This window comes from Clupea harengus, chromosome 18, assembly GCF_900700415.2.
Source record: "Clupea harengus chromosome 18, Ch_v2.0.2, whole genome shotgun sequence".
NCBI lineage: Eukaryota > Metazoa > Chordata > Actinopteri > Clupeiformes > Clupeidae > Clupea > Clupea harengus.
This window is the reverse complement of record NC_045169.1, coordinates 1,475,534-1,503,395: the sequence shown is the minus strand read 5'-3', so window position 1 is coordinate 1,503,395 and position 27,862 is coordinate 1,475,534. Positions and strand designations below refer to the sequence as shown.

Sequence of the window (27,862 nt, the reverse complement as noted above, 5' to 3'; positions counted from 1 at the left end):
TAAAAACTCATATCAGAAAGTGTGTTGTTGTAGTGAATACTTCAGGAAAACTAAAAGGTTATTTTAGTAATTCTGCATAGGTTTACAAATAAGCAGTGGTGGAATGTAACAAAGTATTTGTACTTATCTGTACTTTACTTAAGTAAAAATAATAGTGCATACTTTTGACTTACTCCGTTACATTTTGCAGCTATTATCTATACTTTTTACTCCACTACATTTCTACAATATGTGTCGTTACTCGTTTCATTTTATGACCACAGTTTAGCCAAAATGTTGCCTATACAAAAATATGGATTGCGTTGCTGTTTTGGAAGTTTAAACCAATCTCTATCAGCTCCAATGATAGCAAAGTGCGCGTTTGGCAGCAGCACGAGCCGTACACTTGCCTTTTGCCTAAACATTCAACAGACAGCCTGTCAAACTGCCTAATCATTCAACATGGATCCAGGGTCAGCCTCGACTGAGCCCTCAGATACGAGCCACCCTGGGCCCTATTTGAAAGACATGTTCGAGTTCAGAGGCCCCAAGAATGAGTCGTGGAGGTTTCAGTGCGTTTCCTGTCTGCCTTAAAAAATGAGTCGCTAGCCTTCAAGAATTCGCCTTCAAATTTGAAGAAGGATGTCGAGATAAGCGGAGTTCTTGCTATGCTAAGTTAATGTCCCTGACTTTTGCATATTATATATAGTTAATTCGGTTACTGACATGATATTATACTGTTATCTAGCGAAATACATGTTGACATACAGCAATAGCATACAAATAACATGATTGTACCTAAAAAATTTTTTTAACGTATTGGTAAAATAAAGCTGGTAGGTTAGCTATGTCAAGCTAGCGTGAATATCTGCCTTTTTATTGACTGGTTATTGGCTGGCATGCGAACTTAATGCCTAGCCTTGGGTTACACATTATTATGTTTTTTCCTTTTCTGCAATCAATAGAGCATAAAACTCTGCATTGACCAGTTTTACAATTACATTTGTTTTTCATGTTCCCATTTTCTTTACACGTTAACAATTAAATAAAAGATTTAAAGATATAACATGTTGTCTTCGTTGGTTTGGCTTAATGGTATTCACTTTGCAGATAATCCCTGGTAGATAACTTGTCATCTGCAGAATTGTAAATTCGAGTGTGAACAGTATTACAAGAGGGTAAGCACAATAAGTACACCAACCTTTCCAATAGACAAATGTTGTTGTTTATAATTATAACTAGTAGTGACATCTGTAGAGGCATAAGTATTACCAGTAGCTATATCTGCATTCTTTATCAAAATGGCACAGCCTAGACATTGGAGACAACCCATTGCGTGAGAACTTTTCCTTTTACTACTTAAAGTAAATTTAAAAGTAAGTACTTTTTACTTTTACTTAAGTAGGATTGTTGATGTAGTACTTCTACTTTTACTTAAGTATATATTTTGCTGGGTATTTGTACTTTTACTCCACCACTGCAAATAAGATTGATGCACTGAAAAGGTAATCAGCAGGGATCACAGGTGTATGACAAACCTGGAGTTGTTGTTGCAGGAGTAGATGGTTTTGGTGTTGTTGGTCTGGGAGTTGATGGTTTTGGTGTTGTTGGGCGAGGTGTGGAAGGTCTGGGTGTAGTGGCTGAGAAATGAAAAGCACAGGGACTTCCATTCAGTATTCTCAGCTCCGGTACACAAGACTTTAACATGGCAATGGTAGAAACATGCTATACTTCTTTAAAAAAAAGTGTTTTTATTCATTGTAAAACAATAACTAAGCTAAATAATTAAATAAGTAAAGCAATATTCACCTATTGGGTAGCAGCCCAGAAGTCCTCCCTGAATGTTGCACTCCTGTGAAGGGGGGCACTCTCCACTACTGCAGCTGACGAAGGGAGGATTGCATCTGCACTTCAGATCACAGTCTGTGGTGTAGAACTCCTCTCCGGGCTTTCAATGACAATAGCAGAGAGAAATTAACACATTTACAATGGATCTCAAAGCATTACAGTCTATACACACACACATGTTGTAAAATAATGACATCGGCTAACAAACCTGGTAGTACTGTCCATTGGTGTGTTTGCATCCACAGGTGTCACTCCTGACACACTTGCCAGCACTAAGGACGTACCCTGGGTCACACACACACCCCTCTGCACATGGTCCACTACATTGCGCTGGGGGAGGTGTGACACAGGAGGGCTGGCAGGGTGGAGCACAGGACTCAAAGTGGCTGTTGGTGGGACAGGTCAGGGCTTTTGGGTAGAAACACAATAGAAAATGGTTATTACTTAGCAGAGTGAATGAATGTGTAGCATCACCATACAGCCGAGGGAGGTAGTAAGAGACTCACGGCAGAAGGTGGTGTTCCTCCAGGAACCGATGGTGACTCCACGATCCTGACACTCGTTCACATAAGCCTCTATGGACTCACACAGGGCAGACTGTAGTCCATCCAGTTCACACAGGTCAAACATGCAGTCCTTGAAGAAACTCTGAGGCAGATCACAACACAGAAGAAGCATTAGTGGTAATACAAAAAAATCCTTCAGAATAAATTATATTTTATAATGTGCACATTTGTAACTCACATTGGGATTGACCCTGGGGTGGCACACTGCAAATGGGCCTTTGTTGTCCAGTATGATTCCACAGAAGGCAGGAGACTCATATTTATCCTGTTCCACTGGTGTACAACCAGGGACAGGCAGAACTGGCTGCTTGTTGCACCTGAATGAAAATAAAAGAAAAATCATCATTTTGGATATATGCCCAGGGTTGGGTGCTTCCATATGTGTATAGGATGAAGCATATTAGCATGCAGACATCGTGTCGTGTGTTTCATCACATCTTACTCTGGGTCAGAGTTCCAGCTATTTCCAAAGTCATTTGGACTTGTCACGAGTTCGCCAGAGGGAGTACGGAAATCATCCTTGGAGTTCCCATCATAATCTCCACACAAGCCACACAGCTTCTCTTTGTAGCTGCACAGACATAATGACACGTCAAGCTTATTGACTGAAGTATCTTTCAAATGCCTTACTCTATTCTAAAATCTTAATATTGTATTCTCTTGTAATACACCTGCTGTAGAAAGGACTAATATTAAAGAAAAATGTAAGAGAAATATTCTGGAAAATTCTTTCAGAGGTTGCTTTTCACATACGCTGCAATGACTTTGATGTCCATGAAGTGGTTGCCATCATATCGAACAGTCACTCCAAAACTCATGGCCACTGTGTAATGTTTTCCAGACTTGTAGACAGAAACGTCTGAAGCTGGATTCACAGGCAGGTTCACATTGGTTCCATTGAGCTGGGGGATACACAGAAAGAAAACAGTGAGGACACAAGCAGACACATTTTACTACTGGACTACTGCTATTTTGTCTACATTGTGTTGAACCACTACAAAATAGAAATTAGAGAACTACTTCATAAAGACACCCTACAGGAAGACTTAGATTTTGCATGAATGTTTGCACTTTTATCATCATTTTCAGTTTTTATTTGATAGCAGAGCGTTATCTTTTCTCCTTATCTTACCCGCACGGTTCCTCCTTTAAGTATGGACACTGTCATTCCATGGACGTAGACATGCACTGCTGATACATAGCTGATTCTCTTGTTGTTGTGCCGGTTCTCATTGGACACGTGGACCTCATAGTGTGGCACACTGGTCGTGTTGCATGGTTTGGACATCAGATAGGTGCAGTTGCCCATGAAGTCATACTTCCGCTTATCAAAGGTGGTGTAATGAGGATCACCAGAGGCAATGCAGGTGGAGGTGCCTGTGGGTGAAAACCAGCACATTCATGAATATCATACAAAAAATATAAACCTCAGGGTTTAAGATTACTAAATTGTTACTAAATACTAAAGTCCTTCACAGAGTGAGAGATAGATCTATAAAGAAACTACCTTGAGGATAATGTTCAGGAACACTATTAATTAACAGATCCCAAGAATGAAATGACTTAGCAGTATGCGTTACTGACTCAAACATCTTCATAACCAAAAGTTTCTTTTTTTTTAAATTACCTTGAGGATAACATCCAGGGACACCATTGACCTCTCGGCACTCCTCTGTGGGAGCACAGCTGTTGTCCACACAGGCAAGAGTGTAGTTTCCAGCACAGCGACACAGCTTAGAGCAGCCATCCCCAAAGACAATCTCTCCAGGCTGATAGAAAATAATTACAGTGATTTCATTGCTTTTATTTTCTTTCAGTGATACCAAATCCAAAGACAGTTGAAGGACCAAAAAAGCACATTATTTCCTGTCTTGGTTATACCTCATAATAGTTGTTGTTGTCATCCAGACAGCCACACTTGTCAACAGGAACACACCGGTTCCCTGACAGCACAAAACCTGGTCTACAGAAACAGCCGCTGACACAGGGCCCAGTGCAGTTAGTGGAGTTCATGGTGGGGTTCTGACAGCTGGGAACACAGGATGGACCACACTCCAAATACTCCGAATTAGGGGGGCACTTCACTGGATGGAGAAAGTCAAAGACAAGGGGTGAGACAGACAGGAAGTAACAGATGGAGAGGCACTAGTATGAGAGAGATGGGTTAGTTCACAATGTGACGTGTAAGTGTGAGCAGACTTTAAAAACTCATATCAGAAAGTGTGTTGTTGTAGTGAATACTTCAGGAAAACTAAAAGGTTATTTTAGTAATTCTGCAGAGGTTTACAAATAAGCAGTGGTGGAATGTAACAAAGTATTTGTACTTATCTGTACTTTACTCAAGTAAAAATAATAGTGCATACTTTTGACTTACTCCGTTACATTTTGCAGCTATTATCTATACTTTTTACTCCACTACATTTCTACAATATGTGTCGTTACTCGTTTCATTTTATGACCACAGTTTAGCCAAAATGTTGCCTATACAAAAATATGGATTGCGTTGCTGTTTTGGAAGTTTAAACCAATCTCTATCAGCTCCAATGATAGCAAAGTGCGCGTTTGGCAGCAGCACGAGCCGTACACTCGCCTTTTGCCTAAACATTCAACAGACAGCCTGTCAAACTGCCTAATCATTCAACATGGATCCAGGGTCAGCCTCGACTGAGCCCTCAGATACGAGCCACCCTGGGCCCTATTTGAAAGACATGTTCGAGTTCAGAGGCCCCAAGAATGACTCGTGGAGGTTTCAGTGCGTTTCCTGTCTGCCTTAAAAAAAGGAGTCGCTAGCCTTCAAGAATTCGCCTTCAAATTTGAAGAAGGATGTCGAGATAAGCGGAGTTCTTGCTATGCTAAGTTAATGTCCCTGACTTTTGCATATTATATATAGTTAATTCGGTTACTGACAGGATATTATACTGTTATCTAGCGAAATACATGTTGACATACAGCAATAGCATACAAATAACATGATTGTACCTACATTTTTTTTTTTTAACGTAGTGGTAAAATAAAGCTGGTAGGTTAGCTATGTCAAGCTAGCGTGAATATCTGCCTTTTTATTGACTGGTTATTGCCTGGCATGCGAACTTAATGCCTAGCCTTGGGTTACACATTATTATGTTTTTTCCTTTTCTGCAATCAATAGAGCATAAAACTCTGCATTGACCAGTTTTACAATTACATTTGTTTTTCATGTTCCCATTTTCTTTACACGTTTACAATTAAATAAAAGATTTAAAGATATAACATGTTGTCTTCATTGGTTTGGCTTAATGGTATTCACTTTGCAGATAATCCCTGGTAGATAACTTGTCATCTGCAGAATTGTAAATTCGAGTGTGAACAGTATTACAAGAGGGTAAGCACAATAAGTACACCAACCTTTCCAATAGACAAATGTTGTTTATAATTATAACTAGTAGTGACATCTGTAGAGGCATAAGTATTACCAGTAGCTATATCTGCATTCTTTATCAAAATGGCACAGCCTAGACATTGAGAGACAACCCATTGCGTGAGAACTTTTCCTTTTACTACTTAAAGTAAATTTAAAAGTAAGTACTTTTTACTTTTACTTAAGTAGGATTGTTGATGTAGTACTTCTACTTTTACTTAAGTATATATTTTGCTGGGTATTTGTACTTTTACTCCACCACTGCAAATAAGATTGATGACATGAAAGGTAATCAGCAGGGATCACAGGTGTATGACAAACCTGGAGTTGTTGTTGCAGGAGTTGATGGTTTTGGTGTTGTTGGTCTGGGAGTTGATGGTTTTGGTGTTGTTGGGCGAGGTGTGGAAGGTCTGGGTGTAGTGGCTGAGAAATGAAAAGCACAGGGACTTCCATTCAGTATTCTCAGCTCCGGTACACAAGACTTTAACATGGCAATGGTAGAAACATGCTATACTTCTTTTAAAAAAAGTGTTTTTATTCATTATAAAACAATAACTAAGCTAAATAATTAAATCATTAAAGCAATTCTCACCTATTGGGTAGCAGCCCAGAAGTCCTCCCTGAATGTTGCACTCCTGTGAAGGGGGGCACTCTCCACTACTGCAGCTGACGAAGGGAGGATTGCATCTGCACTTCAGATCACAGTCTGTGGTGTAGAACTCCTCTCCGGGCTTTCAATGACAATAGTAGAGAGAAATTAACACATTTACAATGGATCTCAAAGCATTACAGTCTATACACACACACACATGTTCTAAAGTAATGACATCGGCTAACAAACCTGGTAGTACTGTCCATTGGTGTGTTTGCATCCACAGGTGTCGCTCCTGACACACTTGCCAGCACTGAGGACGTATCCCGGGTCACACACACACCCCTCTGCACATGGTCCGCTACATTGCGCTGGGGTAGGTGGGACACAGGAGGGCTGGCAGGGTGGAGCACAGGACTCAAAGTGGCTGTTGGTAGGACAGGTCAGGGCTTTTGGGGAGGAAACACAATAGAAAATGGTTATTACTTAGCAGAGTGAATGCATGTGTAGCATCACCATACAGCCGAGGGAGGTAGTAAGAGACTCACGGCAGAAGGTGGTGTTCCTCCAGGAACCGATGGTGACTCCACGATCCTGACACTCGTTCACATAAGCCTCTATGGACTCACACAGGGCAGACTGTAGTCCATCCAGTTCACACAGGTCAAACATGCAGTCCTTGAAGAAACTCTGAGGCAGATCACAACACAGAAGAAGCATTAGTGGTAATACAAAAAAATCCTTCAGAATAAATTATATTTTATAATGTGCACATTTGTAACTCACATTGGGATTGACCCTGGGGTGGCACACTGCAAATGGGCCTTTGTTGTCCAGTATGATTCCACAGAAGGCAGGAGACTCATATTTATCCTGTTCCACTGGTGTACAACCAGGGACAGGCAGAACTGGCTGCTTGTTGCACCTGAATGAAAAGAAAAGAAAAATCATCATTTTGGATATATGCCCAGGGTTGGGTGCTTCCATATGTGTATAGGATGAAGCATATTAGCATGCAGACATCGTGTCGTGTGTTTCATCACATCTTACTCGGGGTCAGAGTTCCAGCTATTTCCAAAGTCATTTGGACTTGTCACGAGTTCGCCAGAGGGAGTACGGAAATCATCCTTGGAGTTCCCATCATAATCTCCACACAAGCCACACAGCTTCTCTTTGTAGCTGCACAGACATAATGACACGTCAAGCTTATTGACTGAAGTATCTTTCAAATGCCTTAAGCTTCTCTAAAATCTTAATATTGTATTCTCTTGTAAATACACCTGCTGTAGAAAGGACAAATATTAAAGAAAAAGTTAAGAGAAATATTCTGGAAAATTCTTTCAGAGGTTGCTTTTCACATACGCTGCAATGACTTTGATGTCCATGAAGTGGTTGCCATCATATCGAACAGTCACTCCAAAACTCATGGCCACTGTGTAATGTTTTCCAGACTTGTAGACAGAAACGTCTGAAGCTGGATTCACAGGCAGGTTCACATTGGTTCCATTGAGCTGGGGGATACACAGAAAGAAAACAGTGAGGACACAAGCAGACACATTTTACTACTGGACTACTGCTATTTTGTCTACATTGTGTTGAACCACTACAAAATAGAAATTAGAGAACTACTTCATAAAGACACCCTACAGGAAGACTTAGATTTTGCATGAATGTTTGCACTTTTATCATCATTTTCAGTTTTTTATTTGATAGCAGCGCGTGATCTTTTCTCCTTATCTTACCCACACGGTTCCTCCTTTAAGTATGGACACTGTCATTCCATGGACGTAGACATGCACTGCTGATACATAGCTGATTCTCTTGTTGTTGTGCCGGTTCTCATTGGACACGTGGACCTCATAGTGTGGCACACTGGTCGTGTTGCATGGTTTGGACATCACATAGGTGCAGTTGCCCATGAAGTCATACTTCCGCTTATCAAAGGTTGTGTAATGAGGATCACCAGAGGCGATGCAGGTGGAGGTGCCTGTGGGTGAAAACCAGCACATTCATGAATATCATACAAAAAACATCAACCTCAAGGCTTAGGGTTCCTGACCTGAAGTCTCTTACAAAGTGCGAGAGAGCGATCTCCTATTAAGAAATTACCTTGAGGATAACATCCAGGGACACCATTGACCTCTCGGCACTCCTCTGTGGGAGCACAGCTGTTGTCCACACAGGCAAGAGTGTAGTTTCCAGCACAGCGACACAGCTTAGAGCAGCCATCCCCAAAGACAATCTCTCCAGGCTGATAGAAAATAAGTACAGTGATTTCATTGGTTTCATTTTCTTTCAGTGATACCAAATCCAAAGACAGTTGAAGGACCAAAAAAGCAGATTCTTTTTTGTCTTGTTTATACCTCATAATAGTTGTTGTTGTCATCCAGACAGCCACACTTGTCAACAGGAACACACCGGTTCCCTGACAGCACAAAACCTGGTCTACAGAAACAGCCGCTGACACAGGGCCCAGTGCAGTTAGTGGAGTTCATGGTGGGGTTCTGACAGCTGGGAACACATGATGGACCACACTCCAAATACTCCGAATTAGGGGGGCACTTCACTGGAATATCACAAAATAGAGGAGGCACGATGAGAGTGAGAGCGAGCGAGAGAGACAAGGAAAAGAGAATATGTTATAAGAGAATACGGTTGATGTATGTGTAAAGTTATAAAGTATGCAGTGGGAAGACCTTGTTTTGTCAATATTCATTATGCAAAATAATGAAGATAATGACTACAATAATATCCTTACTCACCTGGAGTTGTTGTTGCAGGAGAAGATGGTTTTGGTGTTGTTGGTTTGGGAGTTGATGGTTTCGGTGTTGTTGGACGTGACGTAGACCCTGAGGGAGTTGTTGATCTGGGTGTAGTTTGTGTTGGTGTTGTAGGCATGGGTGTTGCAGCTATTGTAGAAATAATTAAATGTTACGATAGAAAATATTTAATTCAGAGATTTATTTGGTACCTGGTCTTTATGTATGGACTAAGACCAAACTGAACTGAAACTGACACTAAAGCAGTATGATCATTTGATTTCAGATGTAACAATTACTGACGACAAAGTACCATGTTGCCAATGATTATTGTGACTTTTATTGAAATAAAAACAATTGACAGAAATAATATGACTGGCCAATAACCAAAGTCCTTTATATTGTGAAATATTTATGCATGTTGCTAATCTTCAAGTGTTGAGAAGCGCAGATAAGCTCTGTGTGCAGAGTGCACAATTTCATTAATACGAGCAGTGTTGGTTTAACATGAGTTTGAAACTGTTACCTTCACAAGTTGTGATGCATACACTGTCAATGGCGATGTCTGTCTTATCTGTGTCTCCATAAACTCCAACAATCACAAACTGGAATCAAGAGCAGTACAGTAAGTCAAGCTGATATGTTAGGTCTTCCAATCGTTACTGATTCATTTTAATTGAGAATAGATGAGAACAGATTGCCCATCCCTGTGTAAATGACCAGTAGCAGTACTTGTAAACTTGGAAGCTAATCACCTGGATGGTTCCTGTGCCAATGTAGCGGACCACAGCAGGCCTCCAGGCTGGTCCCTGGTTCCCAGTGAGGGTGAAGAGGGCAGGTCCCAGAACGCCACCTAAAGAGAAGTCAAAGACCAGAACACATTTTGAGGGAACTTTTTTTTACATTTGTATACCTCTTCACACTGGTCACATGGTACATACGCCAGCACTGAGGCATCTTTACAGAAATATCATGTCAGTCAGACAACACTGGTCAGGGTCATGTTCCTCGTGCTCATACCTGCTGCAACATGGACGCTGAGTTGCATGGTGGTGGCAGTGCCAAACATGTAATAGTGGAAACCTAGCTCTAGGCAACCAGTAGATGCAGATGATGCTGAAGGACTCCAAAGCTGGCTTGAGAGACCAGGGAAAGCAGAGGTGGAATCCATTAGCAGGTAGCTCCCCACTGTTCACAAAGGCATAAAAAGGACAAGATGAGCTAAAGGAGGGAACATGGCGATATGTAGTAGTGTATGTACGTGTGGTCTGCATGTTCCAATCATATTTTGTGTAGAAAGAAGAACAAAGACTCACAGCCAGGTTTGGAGAAGTCATCATTAGGGCCTGTTCCTTCTGTGTCTGTAGGACCATTCCATTGTTCCCACCCAAAAATCCTGTCATCTGGGATTTCTACTACCCAGTTGCAGAGGTCCGCAATTGTGTCAAAATCACAGCCAAACACACATTCTGTAACAAGAATAGTTGATGTTGGTCTCACACTCCAAACACAGTGCAACAGATAGGATTCTGAAATGTGTGATGTGTAAAACGGATAGGATTCTCAAATGTGTGATGTGTAAAACGGATAGGATTCTCAAACGTGTGATGTGTAAAACAGATAGGATTCTCAAATGTGTGATGTGTAAAACGGATAGGATTCTCAAACATGTGATGTGTAAAACTTTACCAGGACAGGCTCCTTCACTGATGACAAGATTATCAAGAGCTGAGTCACATGACGAGGAGGATCCGCGCTTAGCCTCGAACACAATCTTGAAAATAATATTACAACAATAAATAATAACAATAACAATAGATTAACAACAACAAATCATTAACAAGTTAAACAATTTACATACTGTATATAGTATGTTTCAGTACGTGTCTTTTTGAGTAATCCTGATTTATCTTACAGAATCAAGGGGTATCTAAACTTTGCAGAAAAAATCTCATCTAGCACACAGCTATGTTGGTGTAACGGGCCACATGTCCACAAACAGTGCAAAAGATAAAGAAAGATTAGATGTATTGTGAACGCCCTTTGAGTGATAAACATTACAGAGCTGTAAAAGGCAGTAAATCTGCCCACAGCTAGTTAACCCTGACTGCTGACTCACCTCCAGCGATGTCCCCAGAGGTTTGGACACACTAACAGATCCTGACAGCCACGATGGACTTTGCATTCCCGCCCTCTCCCAGACCTGTTCCTCAGAGGACCCTCGTTTAACAAGAACCCTCAGGAGGTTCCGGTCGTTGCTGCCATACATGTAGTAGTGGAACTGCACACAGATTTGATCTGGGCCCGTGCTGATGGCCGGGCTTATTAACCGTGCTGTTTGGCCATTTCCAACGTTATCACCTTCATGGTAAATATAGAAGCCCTCTGAAACATAAAATAATGTTTGAGTTAACACCTAGAATATTTCATTTGACTATACAAAGGCTTGTAGCTTATGGATAAACTTTGATTAACTTGATTATCCTATGTAGTGCCTGCAGTTCTGATTTGATGGTGTGTTTGTGGTATGCTCATAACTGCTTGGTCAAAGAGGCCCCACAGAAGAACACTCCAGACCCTTCAGAGAGCACATCTGGAATTATTTAAGTTAAGAATAAAGTCCATCTCTGTGGAGCATTTGTGCCATCAAGGGGTCCTTCATATGGAAGGTAGTTGAAGATTGTTAAAGTGAAGAGATTAGAAAAGAATCCTGTGAGAGTTGTTTTACAGCTCAAGTTGAGATGGGCTAAACTTGTTTCAAATTGGTGTTACATTCAGTGAGTAAAGAACGGACGGTTTAAAGGTGTAAGGAAAATAGTTCCGAATACATGGCTGAGGGACTGTATTCACAAGGTGTGTGTCTCAGAGGCTGGACCCCAATGGACCATACAGAAGATTTCCAGAACATTTTTTCCAAAATGTCACTTTGACTGGAGTGCTTTGGCTATCAATGGTGAAATACAAATTATTTTTAATATGACCACCAAAAGGCCTCACAACCTCACCAAACCTTTGATGTAACAATGGCTAAAAGTAAGGTCAGCCATAGATATTCTCACTCAATGGCTAAAAGTAAGGTCAGCCATAGATCTTCTCACTCAATGGCTAAAAGTAAGGTCAGCCATAGATCTTCTCACTCAATGGCTAAAAGTAAGGTCAGCCATAGATCTTCTCACTCAATGGCTAAAAGTAAGGTCAGCCATAGATCTTCTCACTCAATGGCTAAAAGTAAGGTCAGCCATAGATCTTCTCACTCAATGGCTAAAAGTAAGGTCAGCCATAGATATTCTCACTCACTTCCGTCGGGGTAGTCCCCACTGGGCCCAGTCCCGGGTGTGGGAGTGGAGCCACGGTTACGTGTCCAGTCACTTTGGTCGGTGTAGTCTTGATGAAACTCACAGAATGGCATGGCATCATTGTTGAAGTCGCAGGAGGTCAAGACTGCTGTGGAACAGAGATAGAAAGGTAGGTGGAGAAAAAATATGGATAGAATGAACCACATGAAGAAAGGAAAGAAAAGCAAACAGTAATAGAAAACATCAGAAAGGAATGCAGGTGACACCCTTCATACAAAGCTCACTGAAACTAGTCTGTCAGTGGTTACAGCGGTGTAAATACCTGCCGATGGTATAAGAATGTTTGACTAAACCTCAGCGAAACAAGATTTGAACAACTGTCCTTGGCCAAATTCTTGTTGTTTATTTTATCTGGAAGGATTTTATATCTGCACATTTTATAGGTTTAGAAAATCTCTTGGTACAGCAGACTCCAAGTTGCCAATCACCAAGACCTGTGGTTACATGGTTGAACCTAAGCTGTATGGGTAAAGCCTACAATATTTGATAAGCAATCCACCTTTGTATTCATTCATGGATTGTAATCTGCTTCACAATGGTTCCTCTACGTTCTTCAGGATGTTAAAAAGCTAAATTCAAAAGGCAGTGTTTACTGTATAATGTATAATGGATCATGAAGGCCGATCTGCCCAGAGACAAGGCTGGCCCAGTGGAGGCCATATAGACTCCACTTTTACGTAGTTGAGTTTCCTCTGCTCTGACGATCACATGTGGCACGATTCTTACATCTCCTTCATTGCTTTCATTATTGACATATAGTTCTAGTTTCCCTGGAATGAAGTGAGTGTGTGTAGGCACAGCATCAAACCATATACACAAATGGGACTGGGAGGGTACACTTACCAGCATCCCCTGCTCTTAATCTGAAATAGGAAAGGACACAGCTGTTTAAACTCTCATTTCAGTGGATTCAAAGATCATATATGATGCATCATCTGAAATCAATATAAAAGGATTCTATGTGGACACTATTCTACTCCAAATTATTTCACAATTAGTTGTATATTATATTATATTATGAAATATCTACAGATATACAGGGGTTCAGAGCCTTTTAGCAGTTGCGTATATTGTCAGGAAGGGTATAATGAAATTGGCTACTATATTTAATCTAAATAACCTAAGAAAAATAAACTTCACATTGATTTATGAGTCATACATACCGGTACAACAAACGATTATCAAATCAATGATCAGATTTGATCATTTTGTTTGGTTTACCATTGATTATTCCAGATGCGTTTTATCCATACATTACTTACTGTACTCTACACAGTTAATTGGTTACTTGTATACCATTCTATAATTTACATTACACTTTGGCTTAGAATATCATTGATAAAGGTTAAGCATCATACTTACAGGTTTTTATTTTCCACTGATAATGATATCCCTATCCAACTTAAAATGACAATCAGCTTTAGGTAGTCCATCGTGGACTGATGGAGCAAACTGAACCGAGACTGAATTGGAGGACAAGGTCAAGCTTTTAAAGACTTGGGGTGGGGTGGGGTGAGGTGGGGGGGGGGGCGGCACTAAGGAGGGCTGTGTCAGTGCTTTATCATATCCCCTCGCATATTATTTTTCAAAACTCATTGCAAAATCAGCCACGTAAATGAGTTACAGCTTGAGATAGGAAAAGGGAGTGCCACTGTTTGGGAAGGTGTGTTCTGCTGTAAAGTGTGTATTATAATTGTTGTATCAAGGAATTTTCCGACTGTATTGCATAATTAAGGCATTCCCACCCCACAGATCACTTTCCTCTCTAACTATTACCGGTGAAGTCAGTATCCAACCACTTTCAGTAGTCAAACTGATTGATCATTTTTACTAATCAAAATAAAAAATCGTGACTAATCAAACCGTTCTCATGTACATGTGTCAAGTAAACAAGATGAGTTGTACAATGGCAACAATCAGTGATTCAGATCTTTATCAAACTAAATGGATCATGATGACTTTAATGAGATCAGATGGGTACTGCCATGCCCTATTCCAGAAACAGTCCTCACCCAGGGAGGTCCAACCCCATGGGAATCACTCTTATGACACTCCTGTCCAGTCCCACCCTTTTGGATGATAATACCCAGACGTTCCAGATTGGATACTCTCACCTATCACCAGCTTCCTGTACTGATTAGCTAAAGCCCTACGGCTCGCAACTCAAATATAGGCGTCAGAGAAATGGCATCTATTACAGGTCTGTTTGTGTTTCAACTGTACTTCAACAATCCTGTCCTTAGATAACCATAAGACATCCATTTGTAGGAGGGAAACCAAAGTTTCCATGGCAGAATGCATTCTTTCTTTCTTCCTTCCTTTCTTTCTTTCTTTCTTTCAACAACACCGTTCAACCCTCTGCCATTGTAAAGCTTTAAATAAACAGTGCACAAAAGTAAGGGGCTTAGTCACACAAGCATACTGTACTGAATAGTGGATTTAGTCATTTTAGATTGTCCCCTCTAGTTCACTTCTAGAGGAACGGGCACCCCAGATTCACTGCATGAGAAAAAGAGTGAATCTTATGATTTATTTGGACAGTGGGCTAGAACATGTCCCAAATGCCCGTACGGAAATAGGAAAGAGGGCTTTTGTGTATTCTGCTCCCGCGGCATGCAAAAGGTCTTGAAACTAAATGATTTCATCTCGCTTAATGCTTTTAAAATCAAAATAAAAAAAATTGAGACAGATTCTTTAAGATGTAAATGTTTTTAATGTACCTGGCTACGTCACTAACTCCTAAATGTTGTCTTCTTTTGTGTTTCTGTCTGTAACTATGTTCGTATGTATGCTGCTGCCTGTCTTGGCCAGGTCTCCCTTGAAAAAGAGATTCTTAATCTCAATGGGTTTTCTCCTGGTTAAATAAAGGTTAAATAAAAAATAATAAAAAAATGTCCAGTGGTGTAGTGACACCAACATGTCTCTTTGGGAGGAGCACTGTGTCACTCTTGTGATGACCATGCAGGTATTAATTTGACTTTGACCCTCAGCCTTCTAGAACACTACATGCAATGTCATTATCTGTCACAGACTCAATTAGCGGTCCAAGAGCCTTCACCAGCTGTGCCACTGGACGGCTGTCATCACCCTCTGGCACTGCCGTGTGGGGAACACCTATGGGACAGTTAATGGTTAACCAGTCATATGAGGAACCCACCCAGGCACTTAGGTCTTCAGGCCCTTCACATGTCAGATAAAGCCAATGGCAATCATAGGCTGGCACAGAGGCACGAGCACACGGTCCGCACATTCACTCTCTGATGAAATGAGAAATGAAGTGTTCATCTATATTAGTTTGCTGGACTCAAATGTTGCTGCATTGTCACAGCATGATATTGCCTATATATCATTCTATGACAAGAAGAAGTGAATAAATACCTCCTTTATTTGCCTTTGTAGTTAGGAAAAACTCAGCTCCTCGGGTTGCCATGGTTTTCTTCATGTTATCGGTCAAACATGGTATGGGTTAATATGGCAATCACTCTGTCCGTAGCAGGCGACACCTGCTTTCTTTATGGGGCCTTAAAAGGAAGTGATACCAGAGGTCCTCCATCCCGTGCAACCCCTGTACCTGTACACAGATGTATCTGTGGAAACCAGAAACAGAGGCGCTGAAGGATTGTAAAGGCAGATAGACTAGTGACTCAAGTGATCTTTGTACGGACAGATGCATAAACTTTGTTGTCACAGCAAAACACAGGGTGGGATCCCATGTGCAGTTCAAATGATGGCCATACCCAAGAGACTGATTTCACTTTACGACCAACCCTTCCTTTAACAGCGTTCTCCACTGGTGTGTATTGCTGTAAGATACAGAGGAAAGATCTGAAGAATTTACATCAATTCAAAATGAAAACTGATATATTCTCAAGACAAATCATGGTTATTATACCAGTCCTGTTTTGATGTAAACCTGCATACAGAGAGTGTGGTGCACAGCACACAGGAATGCTTACAGTCTATGTAAATAAATAATACTATATAAATCATATTTCTATATAAATAAAACTTAATTGAATTTAGTGGTCCTTAAATCTAATTATCTCTGCTTCTCCTCACATAAATGTTTTGTTAGTCACTGCAACATTTACATTTGATGTATCAAAAGGCTACAATTGTTGATCGCTATTGGACAACATGCACTAGCAAAATCTACTAGCCTATGATTATTGCATGTAACGCCATACATACAGTTGTATTAAAAAGTTTAGGCACCCCACTGAGGCTGCATGATAATTTACTTCACCAAAAAAGATCACAGTTGTATATTATTAATTTGCTAGTTAACACTGAGTACTGGGGTGTTTTCCAGACAAAGATATTTAGTGTAGTAGTATTTAGTTGTGTGAAATGAAATCAAATGTGAATTTGTGCAAATATTTGGGCACCCTAATAATTTTGTTGATTTGAATACCTGTAACTACTCAATACTGATTAATTGCAACACATAATTAGTCTGATTAGCTCGTTAAGCCTTCAATTCAATAGAACGGTGCATCCAATCATTAGAAAATGTATTTAAGGTAGCCAATTGCAAGATGTGCTTCTCTTTGATTTTGCTGGCAACATGGGGGCCTCAAAACAACTGTCAAATGATCTGAAAACAAAGATTGTTCAGCATTGTGGTTTGGGGGAAGGCTACAAAAAGTTATCCCAGAGGTTTCAGTTGTCAGTTTCCACTGTGAGGAATGTAATCAAGAAATGGAAGGCCACAAGCAAAGTTCTTGTCAAGGCCAGAAGTGGCAGGTCAAGAAAAATATCTGGAGAGGCAAAGGCGAAGGATGGTCAGAATGGTCAAAGACAACCCTCAGACCACCTCCAAAGACCTGCAAGATCATCTCACTGCTGCTGGTGTCACTGTGCATCGCTCAACAAGTCAGCGCACCTTGCACAAAGAACAGCTGTATGGGATAGCGATGCAGAAGAAGCCTTTTCTGCACACATGCCACAAACATGCTCGCTTGAGGTTTGCAAAAGCACATTTGAACAAGCCAGATTCATTTTGGAACAAAGATTGAGCTATTTGGTCACAACAAAAGGCGTTATGCATGGCGGCAAAAGAACACAGCATTCCAAGAAAAACACTTGCTGCCCACAGTCAAATTTGGTGGGGGGTCCATCATGCTGTGGGGCTATTTGGCTAGTGCAGGTACTGGGAATCTTGCTAAAGTTGAGGGTCGCATGGATTCAACTCAATATCACCTGATTCTTGAAAATAATGTTCAAGAGTCTGTCACAAAGTTGAAGTTATGCCGGAGTTGGATGTTCCAGCAAGACAACGACCCGAAACATTGCTCAATCTACGAGTATAATGTTCTGGAATGGCCATCCCAGTCCCCAGACTTGAATATTATTGAAAATCTATGGGATGAATTGAAGCGGGCTGTCCTCGCTAGGCAGCCATCAAACCTAACTGAACTGAAGATGTTTTGTAAGGAGGAATGGTCCAAAATACCTTCATCCAGGATCCAGACACTCATCAGAGGCTATAGGAAGCGACTAGAGGCTGTTATTTTTGCAAAAGGAGGCTCTAGAAAATATTGATGTAATTTTTCTGTTGGGGTGCCCAAATGTATGCACCTGTCTAATTTTGTTCTGATGCATATGGCATATTTTCTGTTTATCCAATAAACCTTATTTCACTGCTAGGCCTCTATCTTGCTCATCAAAAGAACTAGCCATACATGTTATGGCTGCCTTGGCTATCCAGATCTGTTACCATTCGATATATGATTCACTGACATTTTACAACATCCTTCTTATGTAGGAAAATGGTTGGTCTTTTGAAATTATTATACTTTCACATCAAACACCACAAAAGGAATTGATGTCAGAGTAGATTTCTTTACAAAAATGTGTAGACAAGAATGTCTTTAAACTGGTAATATCTTAAGTTGCTACTTTTTTTATTAGGCTAAATGATTCGTATTCACCATAGTCTAGCAACCCAGAGCTACACTCTTTCTCATTATGTTTTTACACACTGTCAGTTACTCAGCATATCATATATAACTTATTACACTTTTTAAATATGCTTACCATTTCATCCACACGGTTCTTTCTTCCACAGCAAGATGGGAATGAAGGAGGCAAACTCAAATTGGGGACACGTGACACAAACTGTGTATGGTTGCCCAGATACATGTGGTTGGTCGACTTGCCCACTGGCTCATCTCACCCCCCTCTCCCCTGTAGGCCAGCCTACAATTAATTAACTAATTTTATTCACTTGGAATGTGATTTAGTATTTGAATGTGCAGAATAAAGTGTGTTTATCAGAGAAGCATATTCAATTTTTATATTTTGGGCATAACCCCAAAATTTCAATGTAATACATATGCTTAATAAGTCTAGTAAATATGATCATATAACGTTTCCACTACTTGAGTAGTCATTTTATGAGATACATTTAAATTTTTACTCTTAGTAATTATTTTGATGGGATTTTTTACTTGAGTCACTATTATTATAAAGTAACAGTATTTTTACATCCATCCTGTGCAACCCCTGTACCTGTACACAGGTGTATCTGTGGGAACGAGAAACAGAGGTGCTGAAGGATTGTAAAGGCAGATAGACTAGTGACTAGTGACTCAAGTGATCTTTGTACAGACAGATGCATAAACTTCAGGTTGTCACAGCAAAACACAGGGTGGGATCCCATGTGCAGTTCAAATGATGGCCATGCCCAAGAGACTGATTTCACTTTACGACCAACCCTTCCTTTAACAGCGTTCTCCACTGGTGTGTATTGCTGTAAGATACAGAGGAAAGATCTGAAGAATTTACATCAATTCAAAATGAAAACTGATATATTCTCAAGACAAATCATGGTTGTTATACCAGAGGCCTGTTTCGATGTAAACCTGCATACAGAGAGTGTGGTGCACAGCACACAGGAATGCTTACAGTCTATGAAAAAATTACTTCTGGACTACAGCACTGTCACTCTTGAACAACCTGGCAGGGATGAGGAGCCCCAACGTAGACCAATAATTTTCTCATTTGGATTCTCAAACTACCCACTTCATTTTCAAATCAGTATCACTTATCACCTCAAAATGAACTTGCTAAAGCATATACTGTGGCACAGGAAACACCACTCTGGGCTAATTGCATAGATGCTGTTCTTATGGCATTGATATGCTGGGCTAATTGTAGTGTAGATCTTGCACTCACACTGAGGTAGTTCACTGAAGGCAGTTTACTGCGCATTGCCTCTATATGAAGGAATAATTTAGTTCCATGTGATCCAAGTAACCATAGAAACGAGTGAACGATTTGCCATTGCATTGGTTACCTTCTTGTGATATGTCTGACAATATCGTGAGAAATCCAAACAATGTGTAGCGATGGAAGCAAAGATGGGAGCTGCCTACTTTATTACGCGTTTAAAGACAATTCAATTCAATTCTTATTTTAATAGCGCCAAAACAATAACATTGTCTCAAGGCGCTTTACAGAGCCCAGGGCCTGAACAAATTGTCAAATAATCAATAGCCACGTGGGAATCCTTTCAGCAAAACGGCCAAAAGGAGACCAACGACCACACTTAACGAACATATCTAGTAGCATTTCAATTGGAGTCGATAAAGTGTATAGGCTGCTCAGTCGAGATGTAAAGTATTTATACTAAGCTTGTAATGTCTCAGAGATTGACAAGTCTTTGTTTTGTAATATAGGTTATTGTCAAATGCCTCAGATTCTACAGCAGTAACGTTACTGTTGGGAATTGTTCATGGAGTTAGAGAATAAGGCTAGTATGAAAATCACCTCCGTATATAGGAAACACAGTAATCAAAAAATAATTAACCCATGGTACCTGGTCACACCTCCACAGATTCCGTCAATATTTTCCTTTTGCACAACTCATGCAGACCTACATGTAAGTATGTACTTACATTACAGGTTGGAGCCTCCAGCCAATACGGGAATTGCATGCATCCTAATTCAAAGCGCATGTCGCCCTCTATCTGTGAACTTGCCACAGCTATGTTATGAAGGGAGCAGTCCCAACTGTTCCTGTGCTACACTTTGGAAAAGGCCGTCTGTTAGATCATGCAATAAATCGTCAACACATCTACGATACAAATAGGGTAGGTCAATAGTATTAAGCAACAATGAAGGAAAATGTATAATTTAAAACGGGATGCTGATAAAATAGGTATTTTTGTTGCCCCGCTTTAACTAAGGTGCTAGCTTTGCATAATTATATCACTGATTGAAAGCTTTTCAAGTTACACTGGACCTCTTTCCACCCAGTGGGTGGTGAACATAAAAATCGACTGCCAGGAGTAGGGATGTTCAATTCAATGTGGAAGGATCACAGGAAACAGTAATATAAATAACCACATGTAAAATGCTGAGTAGTAATAGTGTTTTAGTAGTAGTAGTAGTATTAGTAATAGTCTACAAACTAATTGAAATCTTCATACGAGGAATAAAAACAAATCTGCTCAAGTTTCTTGGTTCATTTTTATATATACAAAAATCCTTTAAATTAAAAATAAGGGATCATAACACCAAAATCATACCACCACCAAATGGCTCTTGGTTTTGGTGGTAGTGTTACACAAACGACACTACTTGTGCCTACCTATCCAAATAGCTGTTGGGGGCTTCCTTTGCACCTATATGTAGAGAATGAGTACATAGAAGCACATACTTTACACTTTTATCCATGTTTTAAAGAAAAAGAAGAAAAAAAGAAAGCCCCAAGCTGAACCTCAACTGTCTACAGAGCAGCTGAGGAGGACAGGTCTGACAGACTCATTTAGTAAAAAATTGTTCTTATTTTCAATGGTTCTTCTTAGCAGCGCCAAATCCTGAGAATCCCATGACGGCAGCCATCTCATCGTCCTCTTCAAAGTTCAGATCCTCCTCGGCCTTCCGCTTCTTCTCTTTCTGCTTCTCCTTCTTGTAAGCTTTGGCCTTCTCCTCCTATTCAAAACAAAGGGAAAAAAAGAGAGACAGACTATTAATGTCAAGAATGAAAAATATAAACTTTTGAAACATTTGTTCCAAACATTTGTTCCAACATTTGATTAAGCCACCGTGATTTCAAATTGATTATTTCCATTTCACCACTGACCTCTTCTCGAAGCTCCTTCATCCGCTCCTCAAAGTCATATTCCTTCTGTTTCTCCTCCATCTTCTTTTTGTTGACTTCAAAACGTTTCTTCACCTGGTCCAAGGAAGAGCGCTCCACCCTCATGGACATGCCCAAGTTTCTCTGATCTACAGAGACACAACAGAAGATTACATCAGAGGTTTTGTTCTCCCTCTCTCGAAACTGCAGTGATGAGACCCATGTTAGATTCAAGCAAGTTAGCATGGAATCAGAAATCAACAAACTACTATAATAATTCTATAACTATAAGGAAAATATACATTCCAGACATATTCTTTGTATTCCGAGATAAAAAACTAAAATACTTACGTTTTTTCCCATTGATGTGGTCCAAGAAGTTAATGGAATCTTTCACGACACAGTCACATACATTGCAGTAATACCTTCAAAAACAACAACACAACAACTTGATACACATTTACTGGGTTTTAATTATTTGTCCACAAGGTTGTCTGCCAAAAGACAGTCCCAACCCATCCACAGTGTTCAGGGACACCGTAAGTGCACTGCTATGTGACTACTCAAAATAAACACATTAACTGATATAAACTAAATAAACACATTAACTGATATAAACTTTGAGTTATTCCAGCACTAAACCTCTCAGTTTTTGGTCAACCTTTTGGTTTTGAAATCATGTCTTTTAAACGTCTGTTGGGTTTTAGCTAGTTACCTCTCTAGTTTCAGATGACAACTCGTTACTGCTGCTTTAAGATATCCTGACAGACAAATATCCTCCCACTGCAATGCAATCAGAAATTCTAAATGATCAGAAAGCCATTAGGGGTCACATACCCGCCCATCTCCGACTGGGGGGTGGTTTTTGTGATGACGATGGTTTTCCCCAGTTTGGATTCCAGGTCCACCTTGTAGTCTCGGTGCCGCAGGAGCTCCCGCTTGACTGGGGGTGCAGGCTTGCCTAAAACAAATAAACAGAAATGATGTCAGAAGTCCATTCATACACTTGATATAGGGTAGTTGAAAATCATTTTCCATCTGATTACATCTGGTAAACTGTTACAGCTACTCAATATACTGAATTTGGTGGTGGTTCATAATTTTAAACAAAGATGAATGTTGTAGATAAGCCAACCTAATTTTGTTTGGCCAACAAATGTTCTTTTGGCATGATGAATTAACATCAGTCATTCCTAAAACTGTAATTATTAAGAGCTGTGTAATTCCACCTGTTGGTGGAGAGTGACTGGTGAATGGTTTATGGTTTGTACTTATGGCTTACTGTACATACGAGTTAGCAAGTCATAGGCACACAGAAATGACCTGTTTTAGCCTGTCAGCAAGCCTTGATGAGCAAGCTGGCTAACAACTGTGGGTCTGTCAGAGCTATAGCAGCATATGTGGTGAACAGGGGGGTGTGCTCCTTCGATAGACAATGATCTGATTTACCACTGAAGTGAAATGCTAGTGTACCATCTTGCTAGCCAGGCTGTATGGAGCAACCCTACAGACCATTTTTGTTTATACTGGCATGAAAACGTCTCTTCTGTTTTAGTGTTCAAAGTAGGCTACTGTCGCCTCCAAGGCAAGGACACTCATTAGCCATGTTTCCACTATTGGGCCAAGCCCAGGCAAGCTAGTGTGTGCCAAGGCCAGTTGAGTTCCTATTGTCACTTCCAGGGGCTTGGTCGTGACTTCTCAGAGCTTCCTCTGGGCTTTTGGCCTGACGACTACTCTCGGGCCAAGCAGGGAAAACCGGTGCTTGAGGCGTGTTGAGGTGAAAGGCGGTTTTAGCAGAGTCAGGTAAGAGACGTTCAGTGCCAAAAAGAAGTTAACTAGTCATTATCAAATAACCTACACACCACAAAGTAAGTAAGTTGCAAATAATATGTGTCCTGCCATCTCCACTTGAAAGACTGCCCAGTTCCAAATCACAAAATCAATGAACCAAGCACCTACGCCACATGTCACCAAGATGTTGCTGAAAATGTAATAAGAGTAGTCGATATAAAAATGTTGTGGGAAACAGTGTTCGGTGTCTAAAAACACGTAAAAATGCATTGCATCTGATGAGATGCATAGTTCTGAAGGGTCAATTTCATCACTGACCAAGAAGAGGCTAACTGGCTGAAGCCATCCCCAACAGCCTCCTTGGACGACACAAGCTCACCCTAAAGGCCGATTTAGGCTACTCCGACTCTGCTTTCAACACTGTTTAAGCTAAGGCCTGATATAACTGGACAGTTAGCATTCAGGTATGGCCCTTTGTTTACACTTGTATTCAGACAATCTGCCCTCGATTTTTCACTGCAACCACTAATAACAATCACAACAGACTCTGTGACGCATTGTGCAACCACTTTTTCCAGCCCTCGAGGCACAATTTTAGAATACCCAGTTTGAAATGTAACAATTTACAACGAAAGTGTGTGCGAGGCTTAACATACTCACCATCTTTTTTATCGCGTTCCTCGTTGAGTCGTTTCTGCGCGAGCTCCTCGTATTCGTCTTTGTCCCACTTGCGCCGAAAGTCACTCTTGTTCTGTTAGACCCAAACATAACAGATAACAGATATAAAAACCACTACTGCCTACTGGAACAATCATCTGACAAAACACAACGATTATTTCATGAGTCGATACTAGAAGATGTGTAAAAGCCACAGCACCAGCTACCTAGTTACATTTCAGCAACTAATAAACTTGCAAATGACATAAGCTGTACCGTTAGCTAAATACTTGGTTGGGTTTAATTAATCTTGCTGTGACAGTGAATTATAAGATGCATATCACTGACGATTTTGACCAACGACGAGAATATGAAGCATTATGCAGAGGTTATGTAGCAAGTGCTAACGTTAACAGTTGACGTTAGCTGCATCAACTAACGTTAGCTAGACAAAATACATTCTTGTGTCACAAATTTTATATGCAGTTTTAAAATAATACATTTTTTCTAACTTAAGCAGGATCCTTTCTCCCAAAACATTGGACGATATACAGCTGAACATCATTTCAAATAGAAGAATTCTACCAACCCCACTGCCGGACGCCATTTTTCCTAATTAAGGTAGGAGTCTTCCGGGCTTCTCCTTCTTTGAGTTGTGTAACTGGTAGACCAGCTGTTCGTGCCACTACCGCCACCTACTGAGCTGTAGTGTATATCGCCGATATTGGTAAGCCCATAGCCATAGACATATAAACCTATGGTATATATAGGTATATATGTCTATGCCCATAGCCCCTTAAACATTAGAAACGTGTAATTTACTTGTTACCAAGTGTGATCAATTAAAGACAAATCCCTAAATATGGTGCTCAATTTGATATGGCAATATGTTTGCAGCAAAGAGGCCTTTGAAAATGTAACTGACAATGCAAAATTTGAGTTGGAGGAGTTGTGTTAATAATAGACTAGAGTCACTGGTCTCCCGTTTTTGGGGATGGGGATCAGTAGGAATGATGTAATGATAGACCTAATGTACTGTATATCATGGGAGGGGGAGGTAGCTATAGTGATCTGTATCGCTGTGCAGCTATGTAGTGTTTGTTTGGTTGTTTGTTTTCTGTTTTGTAACAATGCCCTTGTGTGATATGGTATTTGTAGAATACCTTGAATACCTATGTCATTGTAATGTTACATTGGGATTGAAAAAAAATAATAGACTAGAGTGCTGGATTTCCCCTTCATTTCAAACTCTGCACAACTGTAGTATTCAGAAGTAGCCTAAAGAGTAGCCTAAAGAAAGGATGAATTGCATCGCCAGCTGTACAGTGGGTCTCTATCAGTTTCATTAGCAGGGAGATAAACCGATTTATTGTATAGACCATTGTGAGACGTGGTTAAATTTCAGGTCAAACACAAACATGAATCTCCAACCAACCATATATGTAGATTATGTGCATGCCAGTTGCTAGCACCTATACAATTATTCTGAATTAAACTGCCTATATGGGGGTGAGAATGAGGAGTACCTAAGCCTACCTAAATCAAAGATTTCAAAAAAGAAAAGTTTTCAACTAGAATCACGTAGCTATGTCAGTTATCGGACAGTGTCAAACATCGGCCATTCTGTTAAACAATCAAACTGCTAAGTTTAATAATTGATCTACAATCTATAACTTCAGTTTAATAATGGGATCAACAATCTATAACTTCAGTTTAATAATGGATTAACATGACAACGCGAACGTTTGCCGATAACACACGCCGTCAGATGATATGTAGGCTATGTATATAATATATAATACATATATGTCATTTAAGGTAATCAGATTTAGCTCCCCTTCAAACTAGGTTTGCACTGAATAGGCAGGTTCTCTGATAAAGCAATGGTCGCTGCTATGCAAGCTGGTTCTTCCTCTTCCTGCTTTCTGCTGCTGTCTGAATGCACATGCGTGTGACTTCCGTTGTACACAGGCCCATTTGAAAGAATGGCTTCAATACATTTCGAAAACGAGAAGAATCGTACACTGAATACATTCGTACACAGTTATGTTATTCGAGGGTACATGGGGTCTGTCGTGGGGCTGCGATGGCCGAGTGGTTAAGGCGTTGGACTTGAAATCCAATGGGGTCTCCCCGCGCAGGTTCGAACCCTGCTCGCAGCGATTGCTTTTGGACTGACCCTGATTGTGAAGTGTGATTCCATGTTAGGAAATGTTAGGAAAAAACATCAACACCATGGTGCGCCAGTGTTCATCGTCTGATGTGTGAGGTAGAACATGAGAGAAGTCATAGCTCCAGTATTGTTCGTTGTTCGTTGTCACACGGTGGTGACATAGGCATACACAACGATGATTAAGTATTGATAAACGGTGGTGACATAGGCATACACAACGATGATTAAGTATGTTTTAATCCAGTAACACATTGGCTATTGTTTTTTTTTTTTTCAAACTTTTCTGGATCGGTAAAGACAGAATCTTTGAATAGAGGGAAGATAATGATTTATCAAAACAAATGTTCAGCATTGGAGGTCAACGCAGTAAAAATGCTATTTTGATTTTACGCTAGTGTTTTTTTTTTCAAGACAACATGCTGTCATATAGCCTACTACCTTTAGAGCCTTTGCTAATCATATATATTTTTTAATGATGGCGTTGGCATCAAATTCTACTCTGGACTGCTACTCTGTTGAATCACCGCCAGAGGTCAGCAGTAGCCTCCATAGCCTCTGCCTAGGTTGCAGTCAATTTTTACAGTAATTTGTTGCAGTGTTGAGAATTCCTTGTTTAACTGGCCTACTAGATCAATCAGATTAGCTGGTCTGAACGCTGCCTAAACGCATCCTTATTTACAGGTACAGTTATATATAGTTTATTATATTTATTAAAAGATAATGTATCTACTAGAGCTGGCCACCAGAGGGCAGATTGAAGAGAACTACATAAGGTCCATGGCAAGATAGAAAAAACACCATCCTAATAATTAAGCCACACTGCATTTCAGAAAAGCATATCCATTTCAACCTTGAAGTCCTGCCATACTTGTGTTTATCTGGTATATACTGTAGTCTGGAGGGTGGCTAAGGTGAGCACAAAGGAAGTTTACTGTAAGGTAAAATGATATGGACTATAATGTATTCTATGGTCTATGTATTGGCCCATGGCTGTTTGTGTGAGCGTGGAAGATAAAATCATATCCTAATTAATTTGATGAGCTGTTAATTATGGTCTGATCATTGCTGGATAACACGTTGGACAGGGGGCAGAGCTGCAAGCAGAACAGGGCTTTGGATGTGTCATCCACCTCCCCACTAATTGGTTTGGGAAAGCATTTAATGTGGCAGATCCTCCACGTGAACGCACAAACGGAGTGAGAGTGGGTAGGGAGAAAGGCTGTGGTCAGATAGTCCAGGAAAAAATACGTCCTAGTCCTTTCCTAACCACTTTTCCTTGACCTCATCCAGTGTACCCTATGCTGAAGGAGATAAGAAATGAAGCACCTTTCCTAAGCATTTAGAGAATTTGACCAGCTCTTATCATGGTTGCCACTTAGATACCTCCGGGTCATTTCACTCACTTAGGAAGCTTCCTAAGCAAAAATGACTATCCGACTTCAGCCAGGGTGTAGGAGCCAGTTTGCAAAAGACCTAAAGACTTGTTGCTATGGCTGACTTCAGGGCTGCGGTCGCATTGTACGCTCTGTTGTCTTTCCTAACCACTTTTCCCTCGGCCTTGATGGAAAACATCAAGTAGTGAACCTGTGAAGTAGAATTCATAAGGACTTATAGGAAACGATAACCGCAGATCAAGAGCCAGCATTAAAGGCACCT

At 40.4% G+C, this 27,862-nt stretch overlaps 2 protein-coding genes and 1 non-coding gene across 3 annotated transcripts in view; 1 reads left to right on the top strand and 2 right to left on the bottom strand.

Moving 5' to 3' along the window:
• Window positions 1-13,954, bottom strand: part of zanl (zonadhesin, like) — a 51,022-nt gene extending 37,068 nt beyond the window's left edge. The window contains 30 exon segments of the mRNA XM_042710507.1: window positions 1,518-1,619; window positions 1,789-1,927; window positions 2,036-2,235; window positions 2,334-2,475; window positions 2,572-2,710; window positions 2,836-2,964; window positions 3,147-3,295; window positions 3,526-3,770; window positions 4,021-4,162; window positions 4,275-4,477; window positions 6,112-6,213; window positions 6,383-6,521; window positions 6,632-6,831; window positions 6,931-7,072; window positions 7,169-7,307; window positions 7,433-7,561; window positions 7,745-7,941; window positions 8,125-8,369; window positions 8,492-8,633; window positions 8,746-8,948; window positions 9,145-9,291; window positions 9,668-9,746; window positions 9,897-9,994; window positions 10,162-10,329; window positions 10,458-10,610; window positions 10,831-10,915; window positions 11,261-11,526; window positions 12,439-12,585; window positions 13,341-13,360; window positions 13,860-13,954. Coding sequence (XP_042566441.1) covers window positions 1,518-1,619; window positions 1,789-1,927; window positions 2,036-2,235; window positions 2,334-2,475; window positions 2,572-2,710; window positions 2,836-2,964; window positions 3,147-3,295; window positions 3,526-3,770; window positions 4,021-4,162; window positions 4,275-4,477; window positions 6,112-6,213; window positions 6,383-6,521; window positions 6,632-6,831; window positions 6,931-7,072; window positions 7,169-7,307; window positions 7,433-7,561; window positions 7,745-7,941; window positions 8,125-8,369; window positions 8,492-8,633; window positions 8,746-8,948; window positions 9,145-9,291; window positions 9,668-9,746; window positions 9,897-9,994; window positions 10,162-10,329; window positions 10,458-10,610; window positions 10,831-10,915; window positions 11,261-11,526; window positions 12,439-12,585; window positions 13,341-13,360; window positions 13,860-13,930 — 4,462 coding nt within the window. The 5' untranslated portion in view covers window positions 13,931-13,954.
• A 7,004-nt stretch (window positions 13,955-20,958) lies between these two features.
• Window positions 20,959-24,730, bottom strand: LOC105895503 (zinc finger matrin-type protein 2). The gene is made up of 6 exons (XM_012822138.3): window positions 24,623-24,730; window positions 24,037-24,127; window positions 22,423-22,546; window positions 21,937-22,010; window positions 21,589-21,734; window positions 20,959-21,437 (listed from the first exon to the last, which is right to left on the bottom strand). The coding sequence occupies exons 1-6, from the start codon at window positions 24,638-24,640 to the stop codon at window positions 21,294-21,296; spliced, it is 597 nt and encodes a 198-aa protein (XP_012677592.1). The 5' UTR covers window positions 24,641-24,730; the 3' UTR covers window positions 20,959-21,293.
• A 1,383-nt stretch (window positions 24,731-26,113) lies between these two features.
• On the top strand, window positions 26,114-26,195 carry trnas-uga. Its single transcript has one exon. It is a non-coding gene; the product is annotated as a tRNA-Ser (tRNA).
• Window positions 26,196-27,862: the final 1,667 nt, after the last annotated feature.